The following is a 12,796-nucleotide window of genomic DNA, read 5'->3' as shown; positions in this document are numbered from 1 at the left end:
AGTACAGGGCGGGCGGGGTCCCTCAGATGCTGACGGCCCCACCCACCCCGCCCCCAGCCCTCATGTATGCCAGCATCTTCGGCAACGTGTCGGCCATCATCCAGCGGCTGTACTCGGGCACGGCCCGCTACCACACGCAGATGCTCCGGGTGCGTGAGTTCATCCGCTTCCACCAGATCCCCAACCCGCTGCGCCAGCGCCTCGAGGAGTATTTCCAGCACGCCTGGTCCTACACCAATGGCATCGACATGAATGCGGTGAGGCCACTGGGCTTGGCCTCCGGCTGATGGTGGGCTGGAGGGAGCAGCGTGATGGTGGGGACTTCTCCTGATGTAGCGGGCGCGTCTCAGACCGCCAGAGTCACCCTCCGTGGTTCAGGTGGTCCCAGTTAGTGCCAGGCAGGACCCTGAGAGGAACGTTACCCTCCTTTTGCCCATGGAGCTCGTTTACTGGGTGAGCGGTCACTTTGGGGCAGGTGCTAGACCAGGCTCTGGGTGATCGTGTTTGATCCTTATGATAGCCCCAGGCAGGAGCTGGTCTCCGAGGCTCACACATTAGAACGTGGAGGTTAGAGCAGTGAGGCGTTGTCCCCAAGGGTGCACGGCTGGAAGGGGTGGAGCTGGAGTGGGCACCCAGGTCCTTCCCCTGATACCGGACGCCCTGGTGCTCCCTGCTGGATCTCCGGGTGGGGGTGGGCGTGGGGTCCCGGGAGAGGGCATGCTGAGCTGCCCCCTGCCTCCAGGTGCTGAAGGGCTTCCCCGAGTGCCTGCAGGCCGACATCTGCCTGCACCTGAATCGCTCGCTGCTGCAGCACTGCAAGCCCTTCCGAGGGGCCACCAAGGGCTGCCTGCGGGCCCTGGCCATGAAGTTCAAGACGACGCACGCGCCGCCAGGGGACACGCTGGTGCACGCTGGGGACCTGCTCACCGCCCTCTACTTCATCTCCCGGGGCTCCATCGAGATCCTGCGGGGCGACATTGTCGTGGCCATCCTGGGTATGGCAGGGACCGGGAGCTGGGCCCGAGGTGCCTGCCGAGGCCTGGAGAGGTCCCAGCCCGTTAAGGACACAGCCCTAGGGGCTGTGGCCCCGGGACTACCCACAGGGACCTTGGGCTCCTTTAACTCACCCAAGCTCAGGCCTTCCAAGGGGTCGGTGGAAAGGACTCTGGGGGTTTCCAGTTTCTGCTTCCCTTCAGGGTCTCCTCACGGGCAGTGACACTCTTGTTCCTTAAAACAGGACCAAATCCAGATGCACCAAGGTAGACAGTGGAGGGAGGTTGTGCAGCTGATTTTACTAAGGGCCACGTGGTTCCCTGCAGCCTCAGGCAGTACAACCAAGCCTTCGCCTCCGAAGCAAAGGGAGTCCTGCCCCTCTTCCCCTCACACTCCTTCTTCTCTGCCCTACCTGTGCACGTGGGCAGGTGTACCTGGGCACTGGGACTTCCTGCCCTCTGCCTGTCCTTCCTTTGGCCCTGGGCATCTCAGGGCAGATGTGCCAACGGGGGTGTCTTTATAGATTTTTATTTCTCAGTTTGGCATAAACACATGCTCATGCCCCAAACACCCCCAAACACAACTGAAACCAAAGTTTTGCTAAACAACAGTCGCCTTAACTACATTCTGGTGTTTTCTGTTCTATGCTGTGCTAAGCTATGCTATCCTGTTTTCTTTCAGTAAACAAAATGCTGGTCTTGATTCACTACTGTGTTTGATCTGTAGCTTGAAGAACATTGTTTATGGGGGTGCAGTGTTTGGCCAGGAGGGTGTTTGGGACATGGGCTTTGGGGGGTACCAGAGGAGTTAGAACCCAAGGAGGAAGCCAGGGCCACGGGCAGAGCTGGGCATCTGGGCTGGAGCTGCTGGCTGGCCCAGAAGCTGGGAGGCACAAGGTTCCTGGCCCTTTACCCTCAGGGCACTGCACTGCACGCGTCCTGCCTTTGCGAGCTGGGGGAGGATGGGCTGGTTGATGCTTCCCTGGCCCTGGGGGCTGGGGCCCCGCAGCCCGTGACCAGAATGAGGGGAGGCGCCGGCCAGGGTGAGAATGCCTGGAAGACAGGTGCCTGCTGCCTCTGCTGCCGCCCCAGGGGCTGAGCCCCCCTCTCGGTGGCCTCCAGGGAAGAATGACATCTTCGGAGAGCCTCTGAACCTGTATGCGCGCCCTGGGAAGTCCAACGGGGACGTGCGGGCCCTCACCTACTGTGACCTGCACAAGATCCACCGGGATGACCTGCTGGAGGTGCTGGACATGTACCCCGAGTTCTCTGACCACTTCTGGTCCAGCCTGGAGATCACCTTCAACCTGCGGGATGTGAGTGGGCCGCGCGGCTGGCTGCACGCTGGGTGGCTGCCCCTTCGCTGGGTGACCTTCTCTCTGGGCTTGTTTCCCAGTCTGTCAAATGGTATCTGGGTCAGACCAGGTTGTGAACGTCCCAGCCTCAGCCCTGGTCCTGGGGCAGAGCTCACACCCCCAGAACCGGCACTCCCAGCCCCACCTTCTCTGTTCGGGAGGGGATCTGGCCGGGACTGGGCAGGGCGGGTGGGCGCGGAAGGGCCCTGACACCGTTCTCGGTTCCAGACCAACATGATCCCCGGCTCTCCCGGCAGCGCGGAGCTGGAGGGCGGCTTCCACCGGCAACGCAAACGCAAGCTGTCCTTCCGCAGGCGCACTGACAAGGGTGAGGCGGGGGGAGGGGAGGGGGCGGGGTCCAGGTGAGCCGGGAGGCGGGCGGGGGGCGGGGTCTAGAGGAGGCGGGGTGGAGGGCGGAGCGCGGGGTCCGGCGGGTCTGCTCCCCCCCAGGCTACACAGACCATCCGGCCCTACCTTCAGTGTCCACCCCCCCAACCCCATTACCGCATCCTTTCAGGCCCACTTGAAATGTCGCCTCCTCCAGGAAGCCCTCTTCCACCCTCCAAGACAGGGGCGTGCCTAAGTTTCTTTGGTCCTCACACGGCTGGCGTCCTGGTGGGCACTGCTTTGAACTGATGAGGGGAGGAAAGACAGGACAAAGGAGGGCAAGGAGGCCAGCACGGGGGCTGAGGGCCCGGGGTCCCAGCAGTGAGAGCCCCTCTCAGCAGTGCCACTGCCCGTGCTTGGGCAGCCAGCGGTCACAGACGACCTGGTCCCGCCCCCGGAGTTCTCAGTCCCCTTGAAAGTGGGGGAAAGAGAGCGGAAGAAACAACTGGGGACAAACCAGGGCGTCCAGCCACAGTGGTCTCCCAGACCTGCTCCAGTCCCCTCCCCTCCCCTCCCCTCCCCTCCCCTCCCCTCCCCTCCCCTCTGTGCCTCCTGCCTGCTCTGAGGCCCCTTCTCTGTTTCCCACAGACCCGGAACAGCCAGGGGAGGTGTCGGCCTTGGGGCCGAGCCGGGCGGGGGCAGGGCCGAGTGGCCGGGGCCGGCAGGGGGGGCCGTGGGGGGAGAGCCTGTCCAGCGGCCCCTCCAGCCCTGAGAGCAGTGAGGATGAGGGCCCAGGCCGCAGCTCCAGCCCCCTCCGCCTGGTGCCCTTCTCCAGCCCCAGGCCCCCCGGAGAGCCGCCCGGTGGGGACCCCCTGACTGAGGATGGCGAGAAGAGCAGCGACACTTGTAACCCACTGTCAGGTAGGGCGAGGGCCCCCTGGGCGGGCGGGCGGGGCGTGACCTCTGTCCCAGCCTCAACCCAGCTCTCTGGCTCCAGGCGCCTTCTCAGGAGTGTCCAACATCTTCAGCTTCTGGGGGGACAGCCGGGGCCGCCAGTACCAGGAGCTGCCTCGCTGCCCCGCCCCCGCCCCCAGCCTCCTCAACATCCCTCTTTCCAGCCCTGGCCGACGGCCCCGGGGCGATGTGGAGAGCAGGCTGGATGCCCTCCAGAGGCAGCTCAACAGGTGAGGGTGGTCCCTGGGATCAGCCTAGGCCCAGCTGTGTGTGTCTGGGGGGGCGGGCTAGTAGGGGTGGGGCACGGGCGTATTGCAGTGTGGTCTGTGGGTTTCGGGCAGTGTTGTAGGGTGAAGTGGGTGTCTGCTCTGTCTAGGCCTGTCCACATGTCCAGCAGCTTGACCCTCTCCTTGCATTCAGAGCCGAGCCAGGGGCTGCCACACCTAGAGTGAAGAGTGGACCTGGGGTTGACCAGCTGGCTGTCCATAGGGTGGTCCTGAAGTCACAGTCACTGGTGTCTCCACTTCCCTGAGACCCAGAGCATCCTCCTCCTTCTTGCCCCAGGCTGGAGACCCGGCTGAGTGCAGACATGGCCACCGTCCTGCAGCTGCTGCAGAGGCAGATGACGCTGGTCCCGCCCGCCTACAGTGCTGTGACCACCCCGGGGCCCGGCCCCACCTCCACATCCCCTCTGCTGCCCGTCAGCCCCATCCCTACCCTCACCCTGGACTCGCTTTCTCAGGTAAGTTCCAAGCACCCCAGCCCTGCCTCTTTTGCACCGATGCCACCTCAGACCTGCTTTGCTGCCCTTTCTGCTTGGCCTTGGGCCCCAGCCTCCTCCCACCCTGTTCCTGCCCTCCTCCCAGGCTGTACTGCTGGAGGAGGGCTGCCCTAGGAGCTGCGAGCACAGAGCAAGGCAGGAGAGCCCCCAACAAAGCCCCCAGACAGCTGGGCCCAGGAAGCCAGGAGGCCGAGTGGCATTCGCTCCCCTAGTGTCACCTGAATGGCCAGATCTACTCAGGGTGCCTGTGTCATGGCTGTGGGTGGAGGGACTGTTGAGCCAGGGGCCTGGCGGTGGGTGCTGGGTGCCAGCGTGCCCTTGGGATAGGGTCCCAAGCCCCTGCTGCGACTGATACCCCCTGGGTCTGGTTCTACTGCCAACCGTTGACTCTCAAGCTCAGCGCTTTGCAGGGTTGTCCTGAAGGCTCTGGCTAAGCCCCAGGGTAGCACTTCCGGCCCGCATCTCTCCCCTCCTGCCAGAGATGGGCCTCTGTTGCCCTTTGTCCTCTCCTAAGTGGACACGTGTGTTCCTGGCCTCCTGACAGGACAGCTGTGTCTGGGTCTCAAGAATGGGGCTCCTCTGGCGACAAGAGGTGGCCTGGGATCTGCTCCCCCCTCCCTCTGGCATCTGCTCCCCCCTCCCATCTGCCGCCTGCTCCTGTTTGCAGACACCAGGGCCCACGTCAGCAAATGTGCCAGTCTCCCTTCACAGCCTCCTCCGCAGAGATCTCACAGCAGACTCGTCTGCACCCACAAAGCCCCTCCTGCCTGCCCTGGCACTCTCCCTGGCCTTCCGAGGCCTGGCCGCCCGCCTGCCTCTGTTTCTAGGTCCCCGAGTTTTTTCTAGATTGGAGGAAAGAACCCTGTCTCTCTTTCTGTACAGCTTCTGTGCCAGCTCAGGGCCCCTTATTCTGGATTGGGTTTGAATCCAGCGGCCATGTTCCCTGGGGAGGGAAGCGGCTGTGGCCTCAGGCTCTCCCTGCGTCAGGCAGAAGCTCCCGAGGCCCCCAGATGCCCGGTCTGGCTCTTGCCCACCCGGAGCGCGTTTCTCCCAGGGCAGGTTGGAGTCCTGCTCTGTCTGCCTTGGCCCTTCTCCTGTGCCCTCCAGGCCTCTTCTGTCTGTCACCAGGGTCTCCTGACCCTCTCTGTCCTCTGACCCTCCCCGGCCCCTTGGCTTCTAGCTTCTCACACTCCGGTTTCTTTGCAGGTTTCCCAGTTCATGGCGTGCGAGGAGCTACCCCAAGACGGCCCTGCTCGACGCCTCTCCCTGCCGGGCCAGCTGGGGGCCCTCACCTCCCAGCCCCTGCACAGACACGGCTCAGACCCGGGAAGTTAGTGGGGCTGCCCAGTGTGGACACGTGGCTCACCCAGGGTTCAGTGCACTGCCTGGGCCCCTCCTGTGGAGGACCTGCCCGGGAGGCCCTGGCCACTGACGGGAGAGGAATAGGAAGGCACAGCCCCTCCTCCAGCCCTTGGGACCATCTCCTCCTGCGGTCCCCTGGGCCCCGTTGGTGGGGGGGGGGGCGCAGGGGCAGGGACAGGGCCGGGCAGTGGATGGGGGTCTGTGGTCCCCTCACTGCCCTGGGGGCAGTAGCTGGTCTAACTGCCTGGCGGCACCCGGCCCTGGGCCTTAGGCACCTCAAGGACTTTTCTGCTATTTACTGCTCTTATTGTTAAGGATAATAATTAAGGATCATATGAATAATTAATGAAGATGCTGATGACTATGAATAATAAATAATTATCCTGAGGAGACTCCAGGGGTGCTGGGAGGGTGCAGCCGTCAGCACGCTGTATCCCATGCTCACGTTCATAGTGTCCGGTGCACTGGTCTCTCTGAGGGAATCCAGGCCTATCTGTCTGTGTGCACAGGGCCTGCAGGGGCAGCTCCGACGTCTGGGTGTGGAGTCTGTGCAGTCGGGGTGCTCCCTCGGGGCTGACACAAGTCACCTCCAGGACCTCTTGCCTCCGGAGGGCCCTGCTTCCTTGTGGTCCTGGATTCAGGAGGGCAGAGAGCCACCTGGACTCTTTTACATATAGAGGTTGTCCTAATGCGATGCCAGGCCTGGGGTCCCGCCCCTCAGGGTCATGGTGGCTTGCTGGGTGGCACACTGGCCCCCAAAGCTGGCCCCAGGCTGACTGCTGTCAGAGTACAGATGCAGCTGTACTCTTCCCTCACACAGCTCATGAGCCCGGCCCATACTGACTTTAACCTGGGGCTGTATTTGGCCAAGCCCCCAACTTGGCCTTATCTTGACCTTGACTCAGACTCACACGGATCCTATATAATTGGCCCCCCACAGCAAACCAACTCTGGGCACGCTGGTTTTCTCAACCCTGACCAGAGCCCCCGCCCCCTGGTGTCTGGCTCCAGACGGGCCTCACCTCCATCACCTCCATCACTTGGTCACCTGTGATCCTCGACCAGAGGAGCTGCCTGAAGAGGGTGGAAGTTTCAGGGCGGCTCATTCCCATTATCGGAGGAGCAAGTCGGAACAGATGTCCTGGGGCCAGTGAAGGGTGGTGGCCGTGTGTGTCCGTGTACTCGTGGGTGTGCGTGTGTGCACGTGCCCTGCCGGTCTTGCGCGAACACCCAGCCTTTCAGAGGAGCTGCCGTGCAGTGGCCGTGGTAGGGCAGCTGCCAGCCAGCAGGAGGAGCCGATGGGCAACAGTGCTGCCCAAGGCCTCCAGGGTCGCTTAATCCTATAATCCCTGACCCTCTGAGGTGGGTGTGTTAACCTTGCTTTGACTAGAGCCCATTACTGCCCATGCCCGGGATGGGGAGGGTGTTGGGAGGAGACCCTGGTCTCTGAGCCACCTGGAGGGTGCCCTCTTTGCAGAGCGGGTAGGAGAGAAGTTCCTGGTGGTTCTGCACCAGGGCCTTGGCTCCCCTACCAGGGGGTGTGACCAGGGAGGGGTCCCTGTGAGTTCAGTGTGCCCTGGGGAACAGGGCGTGGAAGATGGGTACGGGGAGTAGAGATGGGGAGAAGGATGAGACCCCGGGTGGTGGGGAGGGGTGACACAGAGAGGTGGGCCAGGCAGAAAGGGCAGCTCTGTGCGACAGGATCTGGCACGTGTGTACGTGGGTGTACACGTGCGCGTGAGCATGCATCTCTTCGTGGTTTGGGAGCGCACACGCAGGCCTCCCTGGTGGATTGATGTGTGTGGGCGTGGGGTGGGGTTCTAGCTGGGGGATGCCCTAGATTCAGTGTCAGCTCACGGATTCCGGGCGCAAGCGGACACCGTCAGGATCTCAGCCCCGGACACTGGCAGAGGCCCCCGTGAGGTTGATGGTGAGAAATAAAATGACAGACGAAGCTCGCTACACTTGGCACGCGGGGGCCAAGGTGCTGGGCCAAGTCCCCGCTCTCCGGCACTCTCTCCATCCTTCTTACCATCTGTCCTGTCCTTAGAGCATCTTCATCTGGGAGCTCAGCCCCGATTCACAGCACTCTGTCCAGATGTGGCGGTGAGGGCTGGGGGAGCTTGGGAGAGCCTGCGGAAGGTGCTGAGGGCCAGCGCAGCGAGTCAGGGCCCCGTGCTGCTGGGCGTGGGGAGGAGAGGAGGTGAAACCTTGGCCCGCGCTCCCTAGGCTTTGTATCACGTTGGACGCTGGTTATTCTCTGGGGCACAGGCCAGCGTCCACAGTCAGCTGCCCGCCACCAGGGGAGTGCCCTGCCTGGGCCTGGAGGCCTGATGTGTGCGCTTCCAGGGATGAGTGAGTGTGTGTGTGTGTGGGGGGCACACGCACACGTCTGTGCTCAGGGTGGGGGCTGACCCAGCAGAGGGGAAACCTCTCCGTGCTTGTCCTCGATGGAAGCACATGGGTGCCCAGGGGCTGGTCTGCTCAGTCCGGTTGAAGGAGCTTCCGGCGTGGCCGAGACACCAGTGCCAGGTCCCTACCAGGAGCCACCACTGAGATCTGAGAGTGGGCGGAGGACAACTGTCACAGTGGCTCCATTTACGATGGTTCCACCTGCCCGGCTGTGTCATTTAACCCCTAACAACCCGCAGCGGTGGGTGTCGCTGGTCCACGTGAGGAGAGTCAGGCTCAGGATGGTCGGTGACTGACCAGTGTGAGTGCTGCGGGTAGGTGGCAGTGCGCAGCTCCGGGCTTCACTGGAGGGGCCGCAGTGGCCCTCAGGGCACAGCACTGGGGCCAACACTCGCCGGCCGCAGGGTGTGGGCTCGGACCTGGGCCTTGGGGGACCTGAGAGGCCGGCGGGGGTGCGGTGAATGGGCAGTGCAGCCCAGTGTGGAGCCCAGCAAGGAGACTGCCTGCCTCCCTTCCCAGCCTGCTCCACCCTCCCCTACCCTGGCCAGGTGGCAGCACACCCCCTCCTGCCAGTCTGGGACCATGCTCCACCCAACACATGAATGGTGCCATAAAACACAGCTGTGCCTGTGACCCGGGAGCTCTCTGTTGGGCGGGATCAAGTTCTTGGGCAGGGTCTGCTCAAGGCTGAAGGCCGCCTAGAACCCACAGGGGTGCCCCAGCCCTCATGGGGTCCTGCTGCGTCCCTGGGACCGGGCGGGCTCTCAGGTGTGTTGGGAGGGGTGGGTGGTAATTCTGGGGGCTGGCTGGGGGTACAGCAGGCTGTTTTCCTCCAGGGACCACCTTTGTTCACCATGCATTGATGCATTGCCCACTCTTTTAAGGTCCAACCTCATCTTTTTTTTTTTTTTTTTTTTTTTAATAGAAATCAGTAAAAATGCTTTGGAAGGAAGACGAAGGACCATCAGAAGCCAGTAGCCTGTGAGGCTGGGAGAAGGGATGCCTAAGGGGCATCTCGTTCCTGGGCCTCAGGAAGAGAGGAAAGAAGGAGGTGTGGGGACCACTGTGCCGCCGCTCTGCACCCTAGGACAGGTTCCATGGTCAAATGAAGGGCGCTTCCCCTGCTGGCCTGAAGGCAATAAGCTCTGGACTATCAGCTCCGTGTGGGCGGGGCTAGTTTGACTCTGCAGGGCCCTGAGCAGTGCCGGGCACTGGGTTGTACTCAATGTTTCCTGAATGACCGAAGGAAGTGCCATCCTTCTCCCCGGGACGGAGACCCCTGGGCTCGGCCGGCAGGGCTGGGGAAGTCCTCCTGCGGCTGGCAGAGCAGAAGCGGGGCCCCTGCGCAGGGCTCTGGCCCTTCACCCTGGACCCGCGGGTCACCGTGCTCTACTCCATTCCTGTCCTCGGGCCTGCGCTGCCCAGTTCTGTGGCAACTGCCCGCTGCCCCAGACCTCATCCCTGGCCTCCCCCGTCACCTGGGCTCCTGGAGCCACAGGACTCTGGTGACAGGGGGCAGGGCAAGGGTGCAGTCCCCTCCTCTCCTGCAGGGCCAGTCACCAACAGCCGGGGGTGGGCTGTTGTGCAGAGTGGAGGGTTCTCCCAAACCAAGAGGGCCAGAGGGGTGGGGCGGGAACTGGAGGGGCCGTGGCGGGTGAGGAAAGGTCCACGCGGTTGCTGATGCACAGGAAGGCAGGTGGCAGAGCCTGGAGCCGGAGTCTGGTCAGGGGCTGGGGACAGGAACCGAGGGGCAGGCCCGGCCTGCCTTCCCCCACCTCCACCTGCCTTCCCCCACCTCCACCTCTGCACCTAAAGGTCCAGGAGCGGAGTGAGGTGCTGGCGGTGCCTCCCGGCCTCGTGACTCAGCCACTGCCCAGGGTCCAGGTGCAAGCTCGCCCCGCCCTGTCCTCACCTGGACCCCCGCTCCTCTCAGCCCAGGCAGTGGCAGCTCTCACGTTTCAGTGACAAGTAAGAGTCATCGATACTCATGGAGCCCATCCTTTGTGGTGAGCATTATTCTGACTGCCTGAAACCCAAGGCCCAGAGGCTTGCGGAACCTGCCAGCGTCCGCGGCTCCTGAGGGTGGAGCTGAAGCGTGACCCCGGGCAGTCTGAGTCCCCCGGGCTGGCCCGAGCCTGGGACACACCATCTCCCTTAGACAAGACAGTGACTAGGAGACCTTTGCAAATGTCTGGGATTTCTAGGACCTTTTCTCCCCTGCAGACTTTTGTACCTTCTGTTCCTTTGCCTGGAGTGCCCTTTGTTTGGTGAATTCCTGCTGGTCTTTGGGTGGCTCTTCTAGGGGATGCTTGGTGCACCCCCTCCCTCGGGCTGGGGCCCCCTTTGTGCTCTTGCAGCACCCTCTGCTCTCCCCACCCCGCCTTCCCTAGCCTGGACTGCCAAATCCGGGGGCTCGTCAGCTCTGCGCTACACCATCTCTGTCTGCCCCCCGGCACCACGCGCAGTGGCTCCCCCAGAGCGAACACGCAGCAGTTTACTAAATGAACATTTCTGGATTTGGGGAGTGATCAGCAGTAAAATCCTTAATATCCAAAGGGCCCGTGTGCTTGACTTTGGGGGCTGTGACTTCCTGTGCAGCCAGGCTTGGGGTGTGAGGGCTGAGGAAGGGGCTCTGGGGTAGCTGGCACTCCCTGAGCCTCCTCCGCTGATAGGCAGACGTGAGGTCTCGTACCCCAGGGATGGCCCCTAAGGGCCCACGGGGTTTACGTTTTCTACCCCACTCTGTTGGCTCAGCTCAGCGCCTGGGGCTTGGTCCTTGCTCTGAGTTACGATCAGGGAACTTCTCTGGTGCCACCTGGAATCCCTCCTGGTGGGCATCTAGGGGCACAGCTGGATATCCCGTGATGGCCATTGCTCACCTGAGCTTTGGGGAGCCCCTGCCTTTGCTTCCCATCACAGCAAGTTCATCACCCTCTCAGATGCCCGGTCCCTGGCCTGGCCATACCTCCGGGGGCAGCCCCTGCAGGCCTCTGACTTTTCCAGGCTCTGTTCTGCCACAGTGCAGGGCAGGAGGTCTTGTGCCAGGCCCTTCCTGCAACCCACCTGCCCACGTCGCAAGAGCGGATGGACTGAAGCGTGCCCAGGTCCTGACGTGACAGATGGCTCCTTCCTCTTTGCCTGCAGGACAAAGCCCTCCACGGCAGCCTAGCACAGAGGGTTCTCGTCTTCCTTTCCAGACTCACCTGCCTTTGTACCTCCTGCTGCCATGTGCCCAATACTCTAGTCACATGGGATCATGTCCTGTTAACTATGCTTGAGTTCTCCCTGCATTTGCCTGTCTTTCCCTCTTCTTGTAAACAGACTCTGTCCTTCCCGGCCTGGAGAAACTCTTCGATCCTTCAAGTCCTAGCTCACACGTCACCTCCTCCAGGAGGTCCTCTCTAGGTGTCTCAGTGGATCTAAACCTCCCATTGCACTGGGCTCAGGCCTTTGTCAGCGCCTCCACACACCCTGCCTGTTCTCCTGTCTGTCATCCGAAAGAGGACTGGCTGAGTATTGGTCATCTTCTCATCTCCCTTGGAGGCCTCTGTTGTGGGGCCGGGGAGACGGCAGGCACTTTGCCAGTGTGTCTTGCTTCATCTCCATTTCCCAGCGGGCCTCTGCGTGGAGGGCTCCTGCCCATTGTCCTCTGTGTGGCTGCTCATTTGTCCTTTGATGGTGAAGGCTGAGAGCGATTTCTCGTAGGGCTTTTCTGTTTCAACCTCAGGTCTGAGGGATCCCCCTTTCTCCCCAGTGGTGGCCAGTCCAGTGGGAACTAAAGGGTGCTCAGCCTGGCAGCTCAGGGGGACCTACAGGGCTCACACGGTGGTCCAACCACACAGGGACCATCAAAAGCACACAAGTAGTGGGTCTAGTCTATCTCAAGTGCTCAAAAATGTCGAAACAAATTTGAATCATAGGGCCTTTCAAGGTGACTATTTGGAAACACTTTTAGTTAATTGTATATCATAAAAGAGTGGTTGGTGTAAAAATCAATGATTTAGTAAAAGACTGAATAGTAACAGGTTTTTTTAAGCCGCATAGGTGCATGATATTAAACCCTATAAAGACTCAATTTATCTTGATCATCTTATTGTAGTAGCATTTAAAATAAAGTGATTCTTGATACTTTATTTTCTAAAAGTCTAAGTACAGATCAAGCCCTTTTCCTTTCTTTTTGGCTAACTTTTGTCTTTCCAAAAAAAAAATGTGTTCTGAGGCATTTGTTTAAATAATCAGCTTCATTATTTCTAATCACACCTTATAAGTGAGTTGGAAGTTGGCAAGAGCCATCGCTTAGAAACCAGAGCAGAAGAATTTAGCTCAGCTGTCTTACCATTATTTTAAAATTAGCAATAGCATAAGGTCTGGCTGCAAAAGGCTTAGATGCTAACTGGCAAGAAAATCAGTCATTAGGAAAACAGCCTGGAGAGGGTAACGGCTTGACTTCCTCTTTCTGCTCTGCCAGGTGATGACAGCTGGGGAATCAGAGGGAACGCATTGGTCAGGGACACCAGGAAGGTCAAGTGAAGCTGATCTCATGGTCTCAAGAGGCCTAAGTGGAATGAAACCCTTAGCAGATGGGAAAATGAGAGTAGAGAGCTTTATTTAAA

The 12,796-nt window shown here is 60.9% G+C and overlaps 1 protein-coding gene across 5 annotated transcripts in view; it reads left to right on the top strand.

The window, feature by feature from the left end:
* Positions 1 to 12,245, top strand: part of KCNH2 (potassium voltage-gated channel subfamily H member 2) — a 39,281-nt gene extending 27,036 nt beyond the window's left edge. For 3 of the 5 annotated variants that reach the window (XM_061198916.1, XM_061198918.1, XM_061198919.1), the window contains exons 8-16: positions 58 to 257; positions 743 to 995; positions 2,115 to 2,308; positions 2,576 to 2,675; positions 3,323 to 3,595; positions 3,672 to 3,858; positions 4,193 to 4,370; positions 5,616 to 5,739; positions 9,109 to 12,245. In XM_061198916.1, the coding sequence (XP_061054899.1) occupies positions 58 to 257; positions 743 to 995; positions 2,115 to 2,308; positions 2,576 to 2,675; positions 3,323 to 3,595; positions 3,672 to 3,858; positions 4,193 to 4,370; positions 5,616 to 5,739; positions 9,109 to 9,161 (1,562 nt within the window). In that variant the 3' untranslated portion in view covers positions 9,162 to 12,245. Of the gene's footprint in view, positions 1 to 57; positions 258 to 742; positions 996 to 2,114; positions 2,309 to 2,575; positions 2,676 to 3,322; positions 3,596 to 3,671; positions 3,859 to 4,192; positions 4,371 to 5,615; positions 6,441 to 9,108 lie in introns of those variants that run through there. The other 2 variants (XM_061198917.1, XM_061198920.1) reach the window with 1 other exon arrangement.
* The last annotated feature ends 551 nt before the right edge of the window (positions 12,246 to 12,796 follow it).

The sequence above is a fragment of the Eubalaena glacialis genome, chromosome 8 (assembly GCF_028564815.1).
Source record: "Eubalaena glacialis isolate mEubGla1 chromosome 8, mEubGla1.1.hap2.+ XY, whole genome shotgun sequence".
Taxonomy (NCBI): domain Eukaryota; kingdom Metazoa; phylum Chordata; class Mammalia; order Artiodactyla; family Balaenidae; genus Eubalaena; species Eubalaena glacialis.
This window is presented reverse-complemented; position numbering and strand designations above follow the sequence as displayed.